This window comes from Geotrypetes seraphini, chromosome 1, assembly GCF_902459505.1.
Source record: "Geotrypetes seraphini chromosome 1, aGeoSer1.1, whole genome shotgun sequence".
Lineage (NCBI taxonomy): Eukaryota > Metazoa > Chordata > Amphibia > Gymnophiona > Dermophiidae > Geotrypetes > Geotrypetes seraphini.
The window spans coordinates 384,503,718-384,524,661 of record NC_047084.1 but is presented as its reverse complement, the minus strand read 5'-3'; the positions used below and the strand labels follow the sequence as shown (position 1 = coordinate 384,524,661).

General features: G+C 45.3%; 1 protein-coding gene across 3 annotated transcripts in view; it reads right to left on the bottom strand.

Annotated features, from left to right (window-relative positions):
• Positions 1–20,944, bottom strand: part of TRMT10B (tRNA methyltransferase 10B) — a 120,058-nt gene that overhangs the window by 22,712 nt on the left and 76,402 nt on the right. For 2 of the 3 annotated variants that reach the window (XM_033916462.1, XM_033916480.1), the window contains exons 8-9: positions 19,869–19,992; positions 16,795–17,348 (exon numbers count right to left, since the gene is read on the bottom strand). In XM_033916462.1, coding sequence (XP_033772353.1) covers positions 17,218–17,348; positions 19,869–19,992 — 255 coding nt within the window. In that variant the 3' untranslated portion in view covers positions 16,795–17,217. Of the gene's footprint in view, positions 1–16,794; positions 17,349–19,868; positions 19,993–20,944 lie in introns of those variants that run through there. The other variant, XM_033916470.1, reaches the window with a different exon arrangement.

Below are 20,944 nucleotides of genomic sequence, written 5' to 3'. Positions count from 1 at the left end.
GGGCGCCATTGTTTAAAGTCCACTGTACTGACCACTAAGCTGCCCCTCTGATCTGCAGGGATGTCTGTGCAGCCATTTCTCTCAAAGTAATACCAGACAGATGTCTTGATTTTTTTTTTTTAACATTTATAAGTTGGATGTGCCAGTTTGGAAAATGGCTCTTCTCTTTAGACATCTGTGCAAATACATCCATCTTAGAAAGGTTACCTTTGAAAGTTCATCATAAAATGCATTGAGTTAGTCCAATAAAAAGGTATTAACTTATTTCTTCTGTTTTTTGTTTTATTTCTTTATATTACCTTGGAAAGTGGACTAACATGGCCACCACACCATTTCACTCAAGTATGCTGAATAACAGATTTTTCAGAAAGAAAATTATCCAGATAAGTAGGATGCAGAAAAATGTAACAATTACCTTTTAAACATGTGTTGACATTTACATGGAAATTTAATGGTGGTAATAATTAAAGATAAAGTCATAGCAACTGTATATTTCTCACCCGTTCCCACTACCCATTCCTTTTCCTTTCATTCATCCATGCACACCCCATCCACACAGACCCAAGTGCGCCATAAGTTACTTCCCCCATCCCTTGCTCCCTATCATCACACGCCCTGATCCCCAAACGAAATCTGCACATACAGCAATACCATTACCCAGAGGCAAGACCCACACCCACCAGCTCATCTTTCAGCATTTCAAACCAACAACCCAAGCAAAACAGTCCATTATATTGCGTTGCTTATATCCTTCATATTCTCACAGAAGAGTTCAAAGCAGTTTACAAAAAGCTAAATATTCCTAGGAATTAATACTCTATGTACAATTGGAAAATGTCTTAAATAATACTTACTCAACCCATGGTAATGTCACTTCCTCTGGGCCACAGGGCAGCTCCATCTCTAATGCACACTTCAAAGATCAGTTGATTTACCTTTATATACTGCACTGCCCATGGACACAACTGAGCTCCCAAAAATTAAACTGAGCTCCCAAAAATTCTGTTCTAATCGCCTTCTATTATTCTTCTCCCACCGTCATTTTGGATATTCACGAGATGCAAGAGTTTCTGCTGCTAGCAGAGCTGTGATACTTATTATGCCAGCATCTTACTCCTACAGACAAGGACCTCATGGTCCCACCACTGGTAAACACCAGACCAGCAGGAAAAGTTCAACAGATCTCAGCTTTTGGGTAACTTCACAAATTATTTCTATCTTTTCAAGGTGGCAGGGGCAATGTTCACAAATACTTCCATTTTATGCCTCTCACAGTAGATAGGTCCCAAGACTTGAGCCTTAGCAACTATCTTCTCCATCACAGCGTATTCGTGATGGCACACTATTATATCTCTGATGTGATGTTCCAAGAGGTAACACAAATAAAGGTAAAATCTATACATTTGTTTTAATGACATACTTGTATACTATAGTAGATGTTCATACTAGACTAATATTTGTACTTTGCTACTAAAAGACAGATTACAAGTTGTTATGCTCTGGCATTTCAGTACACTAAATAAAATTCAACTACTGGGGAAAAATCCTTTTCAGTTTCAATTCTTTATTAATAGATGTTTTTCAAATGAAAATCCATTGAATCACAAAAAGCACCTTTCCATAGGAAGGACAGATTGGGATTCTAAAGATGTTTTTATGGATGGCATCTACTATCAGAAAATCTGCACTAGAAAATAAACCATTTAACATCAAGTTAAAACATATGAATGGTGTCACAAAATCAATCCCAAGACTATTCCAAATATACATTCTTCAAGGTCACATATATAAAGTGCCTAAAAAATTATATAAAGTGCCTAAAAAATTGGTGCCAACTAGAATGGCACGTAACCTGTGTGCATCACCCATTTAGGACTGCTAAACCCATTTAGGACAGCTAAAACCAGGCCTAAAAACCTGTGCCTAAGCTTTGAGCAGATTGGACATGATCTATAACAATGAGCACAATTTTTAGGACTGACCATAGTCTTTCTCTGGCCACGCTCCCTTTTCAAAGTCATGTGCTGCAACAGGTGCATACTTTTTAAAGAATCACACTTTCCAAGTTGTGCATGCAACTTTTAATTAGTATCAATTAACAAATTATGAGGTGTTAATTGCCAATTAGCAGTTCCAGTTAGGCCAATTATCAAGTTGTGTGTGCACATTGACTCTGCATACCGATGTGCTAGATTCACTAACCTGCCCGATCTTGACCAATCTGTGTCCAAACCGAGCAGGTCCAATGGATTCACAAACCAGCAATATTCTAATGGGGGCGATCGGAGGAACACCCCCATCCACTGACACGGATCGCTAGTGTGCGATCCTGACGCATGCGCAGACCATCTGTAGATGGTCTGCATATGTGTCTAAGACCCATCTTTGCCGCAATTTTTTTATTTTTTAACTTTTACTTTACTTTTAGTAGCCCAGCAAGCCCAGGACAGATTTGGGGCAGCAGAGAGCAGGGCATGCAGAGAACAGGGCAGCAATGGAGCTGGAGAGTCGGAAAGGGCATTTGCAACTGGTCCCCAGCAGTTGCTTCTTGGGTTGATCGGCCAGCCCAGTCGGATTGCGAAATTTGCTTTGTGAATCACATCCCTGCCTGATTTGCATGTCGTTCCCCTCATTTGCATTCACAGATTGGAATCAGATCGGCTGAGAGGTAAGTGAATCGGGCCGGAGTAAAATCGGGTCGCAAACTGATCAGTACACGATCAGTTTGCTTAGTGAATATAGCCCTATGTACCATATACAGAATTTGGGTGAGTGCACAGGTGTTATCCAGGGACAGCAGGCAGATATTCTCACGAATGGGTGATGTCACCGATGGAGCCCCGGTACGGAACACTTTATAAGTGCATCGCCACTTTAAGTCTTTAGAAAGATCGTGATAGCCCGAACCGCACATGTGCAAGTGCCTTCCCGCCCGACATAGGGTGCGCGGTCCCTCAGTTAAGATAAGCCAGCTAAGAAGCCAACCCGGGGAGGTGGGTGGGATGTGAGAATATCTGCCTGCTGTCTCTGGCCTAGTGGAAGAGCCTGCAGGCTTCTAGACACAGCGATGCACTCTTGGTGCCTCCCCCTGGCAACTGACATATGCCACCACAGTAGCATTGTTGGAGAAGACTCTGCTTGAACTTTGATAGTCTTCTACAATTTCACCAGAGCCAACTGAAAGGCATGCAGTTCTAGCCTGTTGATCGACCACTTCCTCTGAGAGGGCATCCAACATCCCTGAATCGTACAACGGCTGCAATGGCATCTGTCATTACAATCATTCAGGAACCAAAAAGATACTTACCTTTTTGAAAAAACAACAAGCTGACATATATTTTATACAAGAGACCCATTTGTCAGCAATAGAATCGGCTAAGCTAGAAGGTGGCTGGATAAAACATTGTTTTTTTGCTCCAGCAATTGGGGAAAAAAGCAGGTGTGGCAATCCTGGTTAGTAAGACGGTATCTGCTAATTTTGATGACTTTCATGCTGATCCAATGGGTAGATGGCTCTGTATTAAAATGACTTCTGGAAATGATATTCTGGCGCTTTTCAATATTTACACACCTAATATGAATCAGATGGAATTCTTTAGGAAACTCTAACAGGTAATCCGTTCACTCGCTACACCAAATTTGATTGTAGCTGGGGAATTCAATGCTGTAGTGGATCCAGTTATAGATAAACAACCCAGTAGACAATTTAAATCTTTAGGTTTAGATAATCTTATGAATAATTGTGGTTTAAAAGATATATGGTGGATTTTTAATTCTAATGCTCGGGAACTCACATTTTGCTCCCAAGTTCATAAATCATTTTCCAAAATTGATTATTTTTTAATATCAAATCATTTAATTCATCAGGTTTTAAAAGCTAATATAGATCCTATTATAATCATGGATCATGCTGGTATTTGGATTGAGTATCAATTTGATAAAGAAGATTCTCAGAGACCTATTTGGAGGTTTAATAATAAACTGCTTGCTGACTCAAAGTTTCTTGAGGAAATTCAGATAAACATGAATGAGTTTTTCCAATTAAACACCACAGATGAGATATCTTTGGAAACTGTATGGGATGCCTTTAAGGCAACTTTAAGAGGGCAGATTATATCCTATTCGGCTCATGTTAGGAAATTGCTTAGAAAGCAATGTTACTTACCGTAACAGTTGTTATCCAGGGACAGCAGGCAGCTATTCTCACTAGTGGGTGATGTCATCCGACAGAGCCCCAATACGGACGTCTCACAAGCATGTCTTGCTTGAAGAAACTTAGAAGTTTCGAGATGCCCGCACCGCGCATGCGCCAGTGCCTTCCCGCCCGATGGTCCGGGCGTGTCTCCTCAGTTCAGGTAGCTAGTCAGAGAAGCCAACCCAGGGGAGGTGGGTGGGACGTGAGAATAGCTGCCTGCTGTCCCTGGATAACAACTGTTACGGTAAGTAACATTGCTTTATCCCAGGACAAGCAGGCAGGTATTCTCACTAGTGGGTGACCTCCAAGCTAACCTCAATGGGATGGTGGGAGAGTTGGCAACCTAGGAGAATAAATTTTGTAACACTGTTTGGCCAAACTGTCCATCCCTTCTGGAGAAAGTATCCAGACAATAATGAGAGGTGAATGTATGAACCGAGGACCAAGTGGCAGCCTTACAAATCTCCTCAATTGGTGTCGATCTGAGGAAGGCTACAGAGGCTGCCATTGCTCTGACCCTATGGGCTGTGACCTTACAGGGAAGGAGTAATCCAGCCTGGGCATAGCAGAAAGAGATACAAGCCGCTAACCAGTTGAAGATGGTGCGCTTTGAGACAGGGCATCCCAACTTGTTTGGATCAAAGGAGACGAATAGTTGAGGAGCAGTTCTGTGTGGTTTGGTGCGATCCAAGTAGAAAGCCAAAGCACGCTTACAGTCCAGAGTGTGAAGAGCTGATTCTCCAGGATGAGAATGAGGCTTTGGGAAAAACACTGGAAGTACAATGGATTGGTTGAGATGAAATTCAGAAACCACTTTAGGCAGGAATTTAGGATGAGTGCGGAGGACCACCTTGTCATGATGGAAGACTGTGAAAGGCGGGTCCGCCACCAAGGCCTGAAGCTCACTGACCCTGCGAGCAGAGGTGAGGGCCACGAGGAAAACCACTTTCCAAGTGAGAAACTTGAGGGGAGCCTTGTTGAGAGGCTCAAAAGGAGGTTTCATAAGTCGAGAAAGGACAACATTGAGATCCCAAACCACTGGAGGCGGTTTGAGAGGAGGATTGACATGAAAAAGTCATTTCATAAATCTGGAAACCACAGGATGCGCAGAGAGAGGTTTCCCCTTCAGAGGCTGATGGAAAGCCGCAATCGCACTCAGGTGGACCCGTATAGAGGTTGACTTGAGACCAGACTGAGAGAGGTGTAGAAGATAGTCCAACACAGAGGATAGAGAGGCTCGCCGAGGCTCCGTAGAGTTGGAAACACACCAGGAAGAAAATCTAGTCCATTTTTGGGAGTAGCAGGCTTCCTGGAAGCCTCCAAGACATCCCTCACCGCCTGGGAAAACTGGTGAGGGGTTATGTTGAGAGGAACCAAGCTGTCAGGTGGAGAGACTGCAGGTTGGGATGAAGCAGAGATCCCTGATGTTGAGTAAGTAGTGAAGGAAACACTGGAAGAAGGACCGGCTCCCTGCTGCTGAGTTGAAGTAGTAGGGAGAACCAAGGTTGTCTGGGCCACCGAGGAGCTATCAGAATCATGGTGGCATGGTCGGACTTCAGCTTGACCAGAGTCTTTTGAATGAGAGGAAATGGAGGAAACGCATACAGAAAGCGATTCCCCCAATCCAGCAGAAAGGCATCCGCCTCGAGGCGATGAGTGTAGATCCTGGAGCAAAACTGAGGCAGCTTGAAGTTGTGGGGAGCCGCAAAGAGGTCTATCTGAGGCATCCCCCACTGTGCAAAGATCTGATGAATGGGGTTGGAATGGAGAGTCCATTCGTGAGGCTGGAATAGACGACTCAAGTTGTCTGCCAAGACATTGTTCTTCCCCTGAATGTAGACAGCCTTGAGGAAGGCATTGTGGCGAACCGCCCAATCCCAGACTTTGAGAGCTTCCTGGCAGAGGGAGGCGGAGCCCGTGCCCCCCTGCTTGTTGACATAATACATGGCGGCTTGATTGTCTGTGCGAATGAGGACCACCATGTCGTGAAGCAGATGTTGAAACGCTTGAAGAGCATTGAAGATGGCCCTGAGTTCCAGAAGATTGATTTGATGGAGTCGGTCCGCACTGGTCCAGAATCCCTGAGTGCGAAGACCATCCAGATGAGCCCCCCAGGCATAGGTCGAGGAATCGGTCGTGAGAACCTTCTGGTGGGGCGGAGTGTGAAACAGCAAACCTCTGGATAGATTCGAAGAGGTCATCCACCAAAGTAGAGACTGCCGAAGAGCAGGGGTGACGAGGATGTGTCGAGACAATGGATCTGACACCTGAGTCCATTGAGATGCCAGGGTCCACTGAGGAATTTTGAGATGGAGTCTGGCGAACGGCGTCACATGAACTGTAGAGGCCATGTGGCCCAGGAGTCTCGCTGAGATGGACTGGCGAGAAGACACAGACTGGCAGAGATGAAGAAGAGCATCCAAGCGCTGAGGGGGAAGGAATGCTCTGAGGCGAACGGTATCCAGAACCGCCCCGATGAAGGGGAGCGACTGTGTAGGCTGTAGATGAGATTTGGGGAAGTTGATCTCGAATCCCAAGCTCTGCAGGAACAGAATCGTGGACAGGGTCGCCGAGATGACCCCCGAGGCCGAGGGAGCCTTGATCAGCCAGTCGTCGAGGTAGGGAAATACCTGAAGACCCTGGTTCCGGAGTGCAGCGGCCACCACTACCAGACACTTCGTAAATACTCTGGGAGACGAGGTCAGGCCGAAAGGAAGCACTCGATACTGCAGATGCAGATGTCCCACCCGAAATCTGAGGAACTTGCGAGAGGCCGGATGAATGGGAATGTGAGTGTAGGCCTCCTTGAGATCCAGAGAGCATAACCAGTCATTCTGCTCGAGGAGGGGGTAGAGAGAAGCAAGGGTCAGCATGCGAAACCTCTCTTTGACTAGGAATTTGTTGAGAACCCTGAGGTCCAAAATGGGTCGCAGGTCGCCCGTCTTCTTCGGAACAAGGAAGTACCGGGAGTAAAACCCCTGGTTCTGTTGGTCCGACGGGACTGACTCTACGGCACGAAGCCGGAGCAAAGCCTGAGCTTCCTGAAGAAGAAGGGCGGCCTGTGTCAAGTTGGAAGGATACTCTCTTGGAGGGTGGTCTGGAGGGACCCGATGGAAATGAAGAGAGTATCCCTCCCTGACGATAGTAAGGACCCAGAGGTCGGAGGTTATGGCCTCCCAGCGATGATAAAAATGATGGAGGCGCCCTCCGATGGGAAAAACAGGGGGAGGCAGAACGAGGTTGGTTATGCTCTCGATGAAACAGTCAAAAAGGCTGAGTGGCCTTAGGGACAGCAGGCGACTGAGACTTTTGCTGACCCTTCTGAGGAGGCTGTCGCTTCGCCGGTTGCCTCGCAGGCGGAGCTTGCCTCGATTGATAACGCCGCTGATAAATCAATGGTGGACGAGAGGGTCGAGACTGTTGAGGCTTAGGCTTCGGCCTAAGAATGGACTGAAAGGACTTTTCAGGATCGGACAATTTCTTCGTGACTGTCTCGATGGATTCGTCAAAAAGATCCGCCCCAGCACACGGGACGTTTGCCAGGCGGTCCTGAAGGTTCGGATCCATGTCAATGGTCCGCAACCAGGCCAACCGGCGCATCGCCACAGAACAGGCCGCTGCTCGGGCCGAGAGCTCGAAAGCATCATAGGCAGATTGCATCAACTGAAGACGAAGCTGGGACAGCGAAGCAACTACTTCCTCAAACTCAAACCGAGCCTGGGACTCGATATATGGTGTGAATTTCCGAAGCACAGGCAGAAAAAATTCCAAGTAGGCGGCGAAGTGGAAATTGTAATTCAGGACTCGGGATGTCATCATCGAATTCTGATAGATGCGTCGACCAAACTTATCCATGGTTCTGCCCTCGCGTCCCGGAGGCACTGAAGCATAGACCTGGCCAGGATGAGACCGCTTGAGCGAGGATTCGACCAGGAGGGACTGGTGAGAAAGCTGAGGACCCTCGAAGCCCTTATGATGCACCGTGCGGTACCGAGCATCCAGTTTTCCAGGGACCGCAGGGATAGAGTAAGGAGACTCAAAGCACCTCATGAAGGTCTGGTCGAGGAGCTTGTGCAGAGGGAGGCACAAGGACTCGGCTGGAGGACGAGGCAAGTGCATGGTGTCAAGGTACTCCTTGGAGTATCGAGACCCAGCATCGAGAGTAATGTCCATGTCATCTGCCATCTGTCTGAGAAATGAGGAAAAAGACAGTTGGTCCGCCGTCGCCGGTTTACGAGAAGGGCTAGAAGAAGATGAGGCTTCGGGCTCCATAGAGGCCTGTGAGCAACAGGGTGAGTAGAAAACCTCGGGGTCCTCGAACTCCGGGCCCGGAGGAGGAGACCCAGCCGAAGCAGCATATCCCAACCGAGGCAATTTCTTCTGAGGCGAGACGGTCGAGTGTCGAGAGGAATGCCTCGAGGAGTGTCTGGATCGATGCCCCTCACGATGCCTGGAAGGGGATCGAGCCCGTCTGTGAGAAACCGGATCAGAAGCCTCCAAGGAGCAGATCGGACTCGAGGTCGTCGAACGAAGAGGCGGAAGAGTTGGTGCCTCCCCCGATGCCACCCATGCTTGATAGGGGGTCCGGAAGAACTCGTCCTGCTTTCTGCTATGCCCCGGACTGTGAGGCCTCGAAGGTGGACGCCACACAGCGTCATGGGGCGGGGTCACAGGTTCCAATGGAGGCAAATCACTAAACGAAGCTTTCCTCGAGGGTATAGGCTCCAAGGGAGGCATATCACTAAGGGAGGCCTTCCTCGAGGGAATCGGTTCCAAAGGAGGCATAGTACCAACCGAGGACCGCCTCGAGGACCCGGACACCGCTCGCCGCTCCTCCTCGCCGAGCAACGAGGTCATGCGGCGCGGCGGAGGAGGGGGCGGTCCGCCCCTCGGAACCGGAACAGGGAGGTCACCCTGGATCGAGGCAATCAGCCGGGGTCCCATGGTGGTCATGAGTTCCACAAACTGAACCTCCAGTATGGACCGCAACGAAGCCGATATGGAGGGATCCGCACCAAAAGGGGGCCCTTCCGCACGGTCTCAGCGCTCTTTCGGTGCCACGTGCTTCTGCTTGCCAGCCTTCGGCACTTTAAGCACCACCGGTGAAACTGTAGGGGCCGATACCTGCTCCGAGGAGAAGTCGAGGCCGAAACCGGCGTGAATGATGCCGGCTTCAGAAGGCCCGAAGCAGCCGGGGAGGCAGAGGGCTTCGCCGATGTAGTCGAAGCACCAGTCGATGTCGATGTCGAAGCTGACGGATCCAACGAAGCTTCCATCTTGAACATGGACTCCCACAGCAGACAGCGGCGCTTAAATGCTCTCGCTGTTAATGTGGAGCAAGGCCGGCACGATTTCGGAAAGTGATCCGGTCCCAGACACTGTAAGCAGCGTCGATGAGGGTTCGTGAGCGAAATCGCGCGCTGGCACTTGCTACATTTTTTAAAACCGGTGATCGGCCGGGACTTAGGCCGGAAAAGCTCCGCCGCAAGGTCGAAGGCGTGGGGCCCCAGCCACGCGGCCGACCCGGTGTCGGAAGAAAAATTTTTTTTATTTTTTTTTTAAGTAAAAAGAAATCAAAGAAAGAAACAAATGCACAGGAGAGCCAAAGAACTCAACCCACAGCAAAAACAGAAGACAAAAAGAGATTCAATGGGCGCAAAATTGAAGACAGACTTCTCAGCTCCGCGGAAGAAAAAGAACTGAGGAGACACGCCCGGACCATCGGGCGGGAAGGCACTGGCGCATGCGCGGTGCGGGCATCTTGAAACTTCTAAGTTTCTTCAAGCAAGACATGCTTGTGAGACGTCCGTATCGGGGCTCTGTCGGATGACATCACCCACTAGTGAGAATACCTGCCTGCTTGTCCTGGGATAATGGAGTTTTCCAATTTGGAAAAAATTATTTCTGATTTAGAATAAAAATTGGCTTAAAAATGGGATCAAGTAATTTTAAATGCCTTGATGATGGCTAAGTACAAATACAATGACATAAGCTCACAATTGGCTAGGAAACAATTTTTTATTCAGCAAGCAGTGTATTATGGAAATTTGAATAAAGCAAATTATCTCAAAGCTAAACAGCGGAGAATAAAGCTTGCGACCATTAAAAATGATACGGGTAAGATTTTTGCCCATTCATCTGATATTTTAACCCAATTTCTGGGTTATTATAAAACATTATACTTTTCTGAGCTACATTCAAATAATGGGAATGAAGGAGAAGACTTATTGCGGTCTATCCTGGGGCCTAAAATTCTATCGCATATAAAAGAATCTCTTGATGTGCCTATATCTTTTTCGGAACTCCAAACAGCATTGAAGTCTCTTAGAGTAGGATCCGCCCCAGGCAATGATGGATTTACAGTGGAGTTCTTTAAATCTTTTCAAAAGTTGTTGTTGCCTCATCTTTTCAAATGATATCAATTACAATTGGTGAAAGGTCAAATATTAGGTACAATGGCTGAGGCTCTTACAATTGTTTTACCAAAGCCAAACAAAGATCCTATGTTGGTGGTGAATTACAGGCCAATCTCTTTACTTAATGTGGATGGGAAAATTTTGTCTAAGTTATTGGCCCTGAGGCTGGCTAAGGCTCTCCCTTATATTATTGGAATGCACCAAACGGATTTTGTTGCTCGAAGATATTCTGCAAATAATACTAGATTGGTACTTCATATGCTCAATTTGGCAAAAACAATAAATGATCCGGCCTTTTCTGTATCCTTGGATGCAGAGAAGGCCTTTCATGTACCAAACAATGGAGTGATTTGGGATAGGTCATGGATTCATTCAAATGATTCAAACCTTGTATAGCTCCCCTTCAGCTAGAATTTATATTAATAATACGTTTTCAGAGAGATTTTGTTTAAGGAGGGGTGTTCAACAAGAATGTCCTTTGTCTCCTTTGCTTTTTGATATTGTTTTGGAACCCTTGTTATTAGCTATTCAGCAGGCAGAGGAGATACAGGGAATTTCATATGCAGGTCAAGTCTATAAAGTTTCAGCTTATGCAGATGATATCTTGCTTCATTTGATAAATCCTGAAGTAACTATCCCTCATTTGTTACAACTGAGAGTGTTTTGGAAAATTTTCTGGATATAAGATAAATTGGAATAAATCAGAGGTGCTTCCATTGAATGTTCATTATATAAAGGGATTATTTGACTCTTTTCCTTGATTCAAAAGACACTGGAAGATACAATGATGGTAAATGAAAGATCTTTATGATTGAAGATCAAAGAAATGAGTGAGCAATGAAATCCATTACATCTTTCTTGGTGGGGGGAGAGTCCAAACTTCAAAATGATGATTTCCCCTTTAATTTGTTACCAAATGAGTATGTTACCAATTTATTTCCAATCATCTTTTTATAAAAAATAACTCAATGGGATTCTTTTAAAATTTCTTTGGCTTGGTAAAAAAATCCTAGAATAGCCTTAATATCATTACATAAATCTAAATCATTGGGAGTGGTAAATTTTCCAAATTTTTATAGATATCATCAAGCTTTTTTTTTGCGTCAGGGTATGTATTGGATCCTTCCTGAACTTATGGAACATCTGCCGGATTGGTTGATTCTGGAAAGTCATCTTATGGCCCACTTCCTCTCAACTACGTGTTGAGTATCAAGCTTCCCAGACTCTAAAACAACAATATGATTTTTCAGTCAACATGGAAAACGCTAAAATTTATTGATCATTTAATTCCAGTCCCGAAACATATAGGGAAAAAGAACCCGATGTTCAGCTACCAAATGGGGGGATTAGTATTAGAGGGAAGTAACCTTGAAAAAGACTTGGGTGTGCTGGTGGACACAACAATGAAGTCAACGGCACAATGCGCAGCAGCCTCAAAGAAGGCAAACAGAATGTTGGGTATTATTAAGAAGGGTATTACAACCAGAACAAAGGAAGTCATCATGCCGCTGTATCGCGCGATGGTGCGACCGCATCTGGAATACTGTGTCCAATATTGGTCCCCGTATCTAAAGAAGGACATGGAAATATTGAGAGGGTTCAGAGAAGAGCGACAAGAATGATAAAAAGTATGGAAAACCTTTCATACGCAGAGAGGCTAGAAAGGCTGGGGTTCTTCACCCTGGAGAAACGGAGACTCAGAGGAGACATGATAGAGACTTACAAGATCATGAAGGGCATAGAGAAGGTGAAAAGGGACAGATTCTTCAACCTATTGGGAACCAAAAGAACAAGTGGGCACTCGGAGAAATTGAAAGGGGACAGGTTTAGAACCAATGTTAGGAAATTTTTCTTCACTCAAAGGGTGGTGGACACCTGGAATGCGCTTCCGACATATGGAGGATGTGATAGAACAGAGTACATTAAGGGGATTCAAAGAGGGATTGGACAAGTTCCTGAAGGATACGGGGATTGAGGGATATAGATAGAGGTAGAGATAGGATCATGAAAGAGTATAGATAGAAAAATAATGAGGATTGAAAGGTTTTAGACAAATGATCACTTACAGGTCATGGACCTGATGGGCCGCCGCGGGAGCGGACTGCTGGGCGCGATGGACCCCTCGTCTGACCCAGCGGAGGCAACTTCTTATCTATATAATAAAACCGTAGGCGGCGCATGCGCAGTCTTATCAGCGTGCTTCCATGATCCGTATGTCCGTGGCCGCCAAGACTGCAGCATGCCCCGCGCTTACTACGGCCCCACGCGCAGCTCAGTTCGGCACGGCGGTTTCCCCAGATAGGGGAAGCCGAAAAACTCAATCCCGCCTCATGGTCCTGCCGCCGCTCACGAATTCCCCCCCCCCAATCCTCCTGCAACAGCCGCTACCGCTCCTGTTCAAAGCGGCCTGCTGAGGTTCGCGGCCGCTGTAACGAACCTCGCAGGCCGCTCTCCACATGGTAGCACGTTCCCTCTGACGCAATCGCGTCAGAGGGAACATGCTACCGAGTTGGAGAGCGGCCTGCGAGGTTCGTTACAGCGGCCGCGAACCTCAGCAGGCCGCTTTGAACAGGAGCGGTTGCGGGAGGAGGGGGGGGAGTTTAACAGGAGGAGTCGCCGAAAAATACCTTCAGCCGCAGCAGGCCAGCACACGGGAAGGGAAGGGGGAGGGGCCGAACGGAGCAGGGCAGCTCAAGGTAAGAAGGGAATGGGGGGTGGGGGAAAATGTTTCTACTACTCAGCAGGGACCTGGAGGGGAAGGGAAAACCGCTGCTGCTTCTGCAAAGGAAAGTGGTGGTAGGGGAGAGAAGGGAATGGGGGGTGGGTGGGGGAAAATGCTGCTACTACTTCACAGGGATCTGGAGGGGAAGGGAAATATCACAGCTGCTTCTGCAAAATAAAGTGGGGGGGGGGAGAGAAGGGAATGGGGGGTGGGGGAAAATGCTGCTACTGCTTCAGCAAGGACCTGGAGGGAAAGAGAAATACCGCTGCTGCTTCTGCAAAGGAAAGTGGGGGGGGAGAGAAGGGAATGGGGGGGTGGGTGGGGGGAAATGCTGCTACTACTTCACAGGGATCTGGAGGGGAAGGGAAATAGCACTGCTGCTTCTGCAAAGGAAAGTGGGGGGGGAGAGAAGGGAATGGGGGGTGGGGGGGGGGAAATGCTGCTACTACTTCTCAGAGATCTGGAGGGGAAGGGAAATATCACAGCTGCTTCTGCAAAATAAAGTGGGGGGGAGAGAAGGGAATGGGGGGTGGGGGAAAATGCTGCTACTGCTTCAGCAAGGACCTGGAGGGAAAGAGAAATACCGCTGCTGCTTCTGCAAAGGAAAGTGGGGGGGGGGAGAGAAGGGAATGGGGGGTGGGTGGGGGGAAATGCTGCTACTACTTCACAGGGATCTGGAGGGGAAGGGAAATAGTACTGCTGCTTCTGCAAAGGAAAGTGGGGGGGGGGGGAGACACAGAAAGAAATACAGATAGACAAAGGAGGCTAGGGAGAGAGACAGACAGAAATAAAGACAGACAGGGGACCAGAGAGACACAGAAATAAAGACAGACAGGCAAAGGGTGCCAGGGAGAGAGAGAAAAAAATTGCAGGAGGGAGAAAGACAGAAAGAAAGGAAGAAAGAAACAGGAGCAGGGAGAGAGACATAAAGAAAGAAAGACAGACAGCCATATATTCTAGCACCCGTTAATGTAACGGGCTTAAACACTAGTGTTCTTATAAAACCACCGGTCAGTCCCTATGGTTGAATTCCAAGATATTAGTAGGCAATTCTAAAATCCTATGGAAGCATTGATTAAAGGCAGGCATTCGAACATTAAATGATGTTATTATGGATGATAAAATGGCTTCTTTTTTGCAATTACAACAATCGTTTGGAATTTTGAAATCTCAAGGATATAAATGGATACAGTTAAGGCAGGCCATTCAGAAAGGGTTTCCTGCATGGCGTGTTTTAGTAAATCAACTTAGCTTGCCGGCCATATGTTTCCAAGTGGAGGCTCATGGTCACCAAGCCTCCCAATTGTATAAAATCACATATGAATTTCTTTCAAGGAAACCAAAATCAAGTGGCCAAGGGTTTAGACTCAACGGCTGTGTTGCACTGCGTCAGCATCTATGAGACAAACTTTGTTTTTTCTATTATATAGATGATTTTGGACACCAGTCAGATTACAAAAATTAGATAACACCAAATCAAATAGGTGCTGGCACTGCCATCCTGAAGTGGGAACACTGGATCATCTTTTATATTACTATCCATTAATATTTACTTTTTGGAAAACTATTTGGGGCAAAATTAATTTTGTCTTGGGTGTTGATATCCCGCTGACATATGAGGTGATCTTATGTGGGACATTGTTACAATCCAAGAGTCCAATTGACAAAAACAAAGATAGACTTCTTCTGATAATGACTGGGGTGGCCATACAATTAATCACCAATTTCAATTGGGATAGGCTGAATTTTACTTTTTGGTGGGAAATACTTTGTTTGTATTATCGTTATGAAAAATTGTTAGCAGACCAATCGGGGCAGTCTAGGAAATTTGGAGTCCATTGAAATCATTTGTTAAATATCTTAATGATTAATATTACTTCCAGAGTTGATTTTAGCTCCATGCATCCAGGAAGGGGGGAGGGAAAGGGAAGGGGGATAGATAATGGGATTTAAGCAATTGGCAAGTATGTAAGTGCTATTGTTTTGAATTCTTGAATGTATTTCTGTTGCACTTTTAATATGTTTAATAAAATCAATAAAGAATTTTAAAAAAGAATATAGAGCTAGAGCTGTGTTGGATATAACTGGGGACTGCAAAGCTCAGGTCATGCTTCTTTAGCTTCCAGCTACCTTAGGGCTCTCTCTGATCAGGGGGCAGTTGCCCTAGTTGCACTCTCCTAACACTAATCCTGACATGTGTGACTGCAGTATTCTGTTAGAATTATATTTCTGTGTAGCATTCTGTAATAATTTGGCTTATTCAGTTTTCTCGATAGTGGAGGGGATATATGTGAAGGGAAGGGGAGACAGGGGTTTTGTTGATCCTTGCTCTGTATTATTTCTGTTTATAAAATGACAATTGTACAGAATATTGTTTCTTTTTATACTTTAATAAGTTCAATATAAAATCATAACTAATTTAGGCTTGTACAGATGGGATCAGACAGTTTGCGGGGGCGGGGACAGAGCTCATAGGAACGGGGCAGAGATGGGGATCAAGCTCATGGGGATGGGGTAGAGACGGGGACAAATTTTTTCCCCGTGTCATTCTCTACTGCAGATCGCAGTCTGCTTTTACTCTACCCAGGCAGAGCTATACTAAGGTTGATAGCTCCGAGAACTGAAAACACTAAAATAAAAATCAAAAACACTGAATAAAATAAGAAAAAGGGAGAGTAGAACAGAAACACTTCTTTTGGCTTGCATACAGAAGGGAAAAACTGCAAGAGGAAGTAGAGCTCCCAGTGAAGAAGGATCACAGAAAAAAATCTGCAGTGGATTCCTTCTGCATATGGCTCGCAGCCTCGGGAAGAATACCTGCTTGTCCAGAATGACACACCTATTGTACCGGAAAAGGAATTCACACATACATAATTTCCTAAAAGAGAAGTCTATATGCCATTACTGAGATGGCTTGGGGAAATCCACAGCTTATTCCTAGGATAAGCAGCACAAAATCTGTTTTATTACTTGGGATCTAGCTAGGTACTTGGGACCTGGGTTGGCCACTGTTGGAAACAGGATACTGGGCTTGATGGACCTTTGGTCTATCTCAGTATGGCAATTCTTATGTTCCTAATTAGAAATGTGTATTCATATGAAATAACATAGGAAATGTCAACATTCCTCATTCTGCTGACAAACAAAAATGAACACAAAACACACAAAATTTTGTGGGGGTTTTCTTATGCCATCAATAGTACACACTTTTGAAGAGCCTGCCCTCTTTGATAGGAGTGCAAACACTTTCCAAAAGAATGTAGTCTTTTCCTAAAGAGAACACACTTTAATAAAATTGTTCCTGTGATAGTAAAATGACCCCCCTTCCTCAAAAAAAATCTGCATTCTTGAAATGATACAGGAATCCCAAAACAAAAATTTTCTGGCTACACATTTCTGCAAATAATTACATTCCAAGGAACAAACTCTCTTTCCCTGAGAAAGATTACAGGTTCACAGCATTTAAATAAATGTTTTTTAATGTATGAGTACATTTAAAATCAGTGATGCCCAATTGAAATTTTGGTGAGAAACCCTGTAACAACATTTTGATTCCACAATCTGGAAACAAATCTGACAATTACTTTTTTCCCGGACTTTGTCGGGAGGCCTGGTTTTGAACTTACATCCTAAATAATGTGGTATTTGTAGTCTTCGACTGTAATCAGTGCTGCAGGTTCCATAATGCATAATAAGGTAGAGGCCGTCAGAAATCCAAAAATAGCCTCCTGGAACTAGGCAACTTAGCAGATGAATGTTGGAGTTTCTGTGCAGGAAGTTTTGTGCCATGAGTAGAAGCTAAATGCTTGGTCACCATATTGATCAGTATGTGAACAATTATCAGTATCTGCAAGCTGCCCTCTCATTTGTCTGCTGGCTGCATTTTAAGAGGACATTTTCTTGTCTTCAGTGTACTGTTGTTTTTGAAGAACAAAGCCTTTTCTAGCAGGAACACCAGCTTTCAATGCTTCAGGCCAGTTTCCAGTTTTGTAGTATGTGGCTAAGACATCAAACACTGTCAAATAAAGATCCATAATGACACTCGGGAAGAAATGTTAAATACACTTGGCTTGCTCTGATTTTCAGTGAATACACAAAAATAGAGATTGCTGGCACTATCATATATCCCAAAAACCTCTCATACCCTGTTTCCTCTTTTTTTTCTTAAATCTTTCTTCCTTCCTCATTCTTCTGTCTTCTCTCACCTCCCTCAGATTTATCTATGCTCTTTTTTTTCTATCCTCTAAATTAGTGTTTCCCAGTCTTTGCTGCCTATGACTGCATTTTAGCGGCTCCAAAAATCAGACAATCCCAGACCAACCTTGCCTCCTATGCTTCTGTTTCAGGCTGACTTACTGTATTGACTGATGATTCTAATGCTGACTCTACCTCATGTTGGCATGAGCAGCAAATGATACCCCTGTCTGATTGGGTTTTGTTTGTATTTGTGAACCCATGGTGGGTGAAGTGAAAAGAAAAAAGCACTGGACAACTTCCTGTTCCTTTATAAAGGGAAACCTTATAAACCTTGAAGTCACCAAATTATGTGGAGGTAGGAGAAAATGGCCATGGGTGGATGAAGAGAAAGGAAAGAAGCACCAATGGGACAAGGGGGGCTATTCCCCCCACCCTTTCTTTCATACCTCACAGCTTCAGCAAGGTAAGCACTCGCCATTACAATGGCCGCAATGAAACAGCTATGGTTAAATGGCCATGCTGAACCAAGCTGGCTGAAACAGCCGTGCTGAACTGGCTGCACTGAATCATCCTAGACCCCACTGTGCTATTGAATGGAGGGAGAGGAGATGTAGGTTTGGGTGGAAGGATAAGTAGTTCAGTCTTCAGTGACACACAAAGGAGCAGAGATGACCAGACCTTCAAACTGAAGCTTTAATGTCAAGACCCAACAAGGACCGTGTTTTGGCTACAAAGCCTGCTTCAGGAAAGCACATTTGCATGTGAACTTGTGTTGAATTAGATTGCTACATTAGTTGTTGAGTGGACAACCTGAGGACTCCTGATGCAGGCTTTGTAGCCAAAACACAGTCCTTGTTGGGTCTATTTTTCTTGTTCCACTTCCTATTGGTAACATTAAAGCTTCAGTTTGAAGGTCTGGAATTCTGTGCTCCTGTGTGTATCCATTTAGTTTTGTGCAGAGTTTGGTCTTCTTTTTGCTTTCCTTAGTTTTAAGTGATGGTAGGACATCAAGGCAGCAATGTCATACAAGCATGCTGAGACTTGGGCTTGGATTCCTGTAGAGCAGGGCTGCCCAAATCCAGTCCTCGAAATCTGCTGGCAGGCCAGGTTTTCAGGATACCCACAATGAATATGCATGAGAGATTTGCATACCAAGAAGGCAGTGCAGGCAAATCTCTCTCATGCATATTCATTGTGGATATCCTGAAAACCTGGCCTGCCAGCAGATCTCAAGGACCGGACTTGGGCAGCCCTGCTGTATATATTTCAAGTGTAGAGAGGTAGGTCTAGGAATCATCAGTATAGAGATGATATTGAAAATCATGTGAGATCAGAGCACCAAGGGAATGAGTATAAATGGAGAAGAGGTTCCACGACAGAGCCCTAGGGTATGCCAATTGATAGTGGGAGAGCAGTGGTGGAGGTTCTATCACTGCATACACTAAAGGTACAATGTGAGAGATAGGAAGAGAACGAGGAGAGAATGGGGTCCCAGAATCCAAATGAGGACAACATGTGAAGGAAAAGGCAGTGGTCCACTGTGTCATAGCAGCAGATCAAAAAGGATGAGGATAAAGTAGTGGCCTTTGGATCTGGATAGGAAGAGGTCATTGGAGACTTTGGCAAGGGCAGTTTCAGTAGAGTGCATGGGGCAAAAGACTGATTTGAATGGGTCAGGGATGACTAGGGATGATAGAAAGTCCAGGTAGCAGCGGTGAACAGCACAATCAATTAGCATGGATAAGGGGAGGAGGGAGATTGGTCGATAGTTTGAGGAGCGGTGTAATTACGGCATGTTTGAAGGCATCGGGGGCAGTTGCAGTGGAAAGTGATAGATTGAGGATGTGACAGATAGAAGGGGGGTGACCGTAGGAGAGACAGCATTGAGTATAGGGGTAGTAATCGGATCAGAGGAGCAGGTAGTGAGTTTGGAAGAGGAAAGAAGAGGTGCAGTTTCCTCTTCAGTGATTTTAGGAAAGGAAGAAAAGGAGGCAAGGGCTGAGAGAGGATTGACAGAGGAGGCAGGGGGAGGGAGAGGTAGAGGTGGTTTGGTTGAGAAGTCAAGGTTAATTGCTCTCATGCTGAAGCTTATATCTGGCACCTGTGGGCAATGAGGCAGATGGCAAGAAGATTTTCTTAAGTCTAAGCTATTGTTTCTTCTACAGCCCATCAGGCCTCATATACCTTGCCCCCCCCCCCACCCAGTTAGTGCCACACAAGTGCATCACTTGCCAGACTGCACCATTGACATTAATGAAGAACAAATAAGGAGGAATTTTGTGCCCTGTTCACTTTACTTAGAGTCCCTGCTTATCAGTATGTTGGATCAGACCATTACCTTGATTGATGGCTAGGATCTCAGAATGAAAGTTCTTTATATTGCCATCTTTAATCATATACTCTTGTATGGGTAGCCTTGCAGTCTGCAAACCCTGCTCATATGCTTTCTGAAGCGTCAGTTTCTGAAAATCAGGAAAGAGAAAAAAATATGACACTTCTACACAGAATCATTCTCATGCAATGTACGCAGTAGCATAGAATTTATTTATCTTTTATTAAGCAACACTTCCAACGCTGCATCAACATTAACATATTTTGATTGTGACTCAGAATATCATGTCTTTCTATCACCTACATTTCATTATATCATTTTATAATTTTACAATTTCTTTCCCCCTAGATCAGTAGTCTCCAACCTTTTTCATGAAAAAGGGTCACAGTATGAATATAAGAGTTCTGTGGGCCACCAAAAGATTTCAAGCTTACACCTACTACTAATTTTGTAAATTGCCTTGACCTGCTTGTTCAGGCTGGGTATTAAACATTAATACTGATTCTACAACACTTCAACTCACTTTATTTAGGATTGTCAACAGCAGCAAACTCCATAAATGAGACACCTGAGTAATGTAGTTAAAGAGATTGTTTGCAGTCTAGTGGGCAAGATTGAAATATACAAATTTACAGGATTTGAAGAGCATTTCAGCAACTGTTTGAGGGCTGCAGTGAAGAACTTTGGGGGCCGCATGTTGGAGACCACAGCCCTAGATACTCAAATTACCAGCGGATTCACCAACCAACTGTGCACTCTCGGTGACAGGCATGAGAAAATGGTCCCAGATTTTCAAAAACTTACCCACTAACCTTGCTTCCCTCCTTGTAGGGCTGACATTTTCTCCATTTGCAACAGTTTACCATAAATACTTGAATATAAGCCAAGATTTCAGGGCCAATAAAGACCCAAAAATGGGGGTCTTGGTTTATATTTATGTCAGCTCCCACCTGCCCCCCCCTCCTGGACCTGTTGCAAGCCTCTCCACCGGGCCTGTCTTAAGACCTGGTGGGCCAGGACAGGCAGGATCCCTCCTGCCTCCTTTCCTGGCCAACTCTAACAACACTCGCCTCCTTTCCACT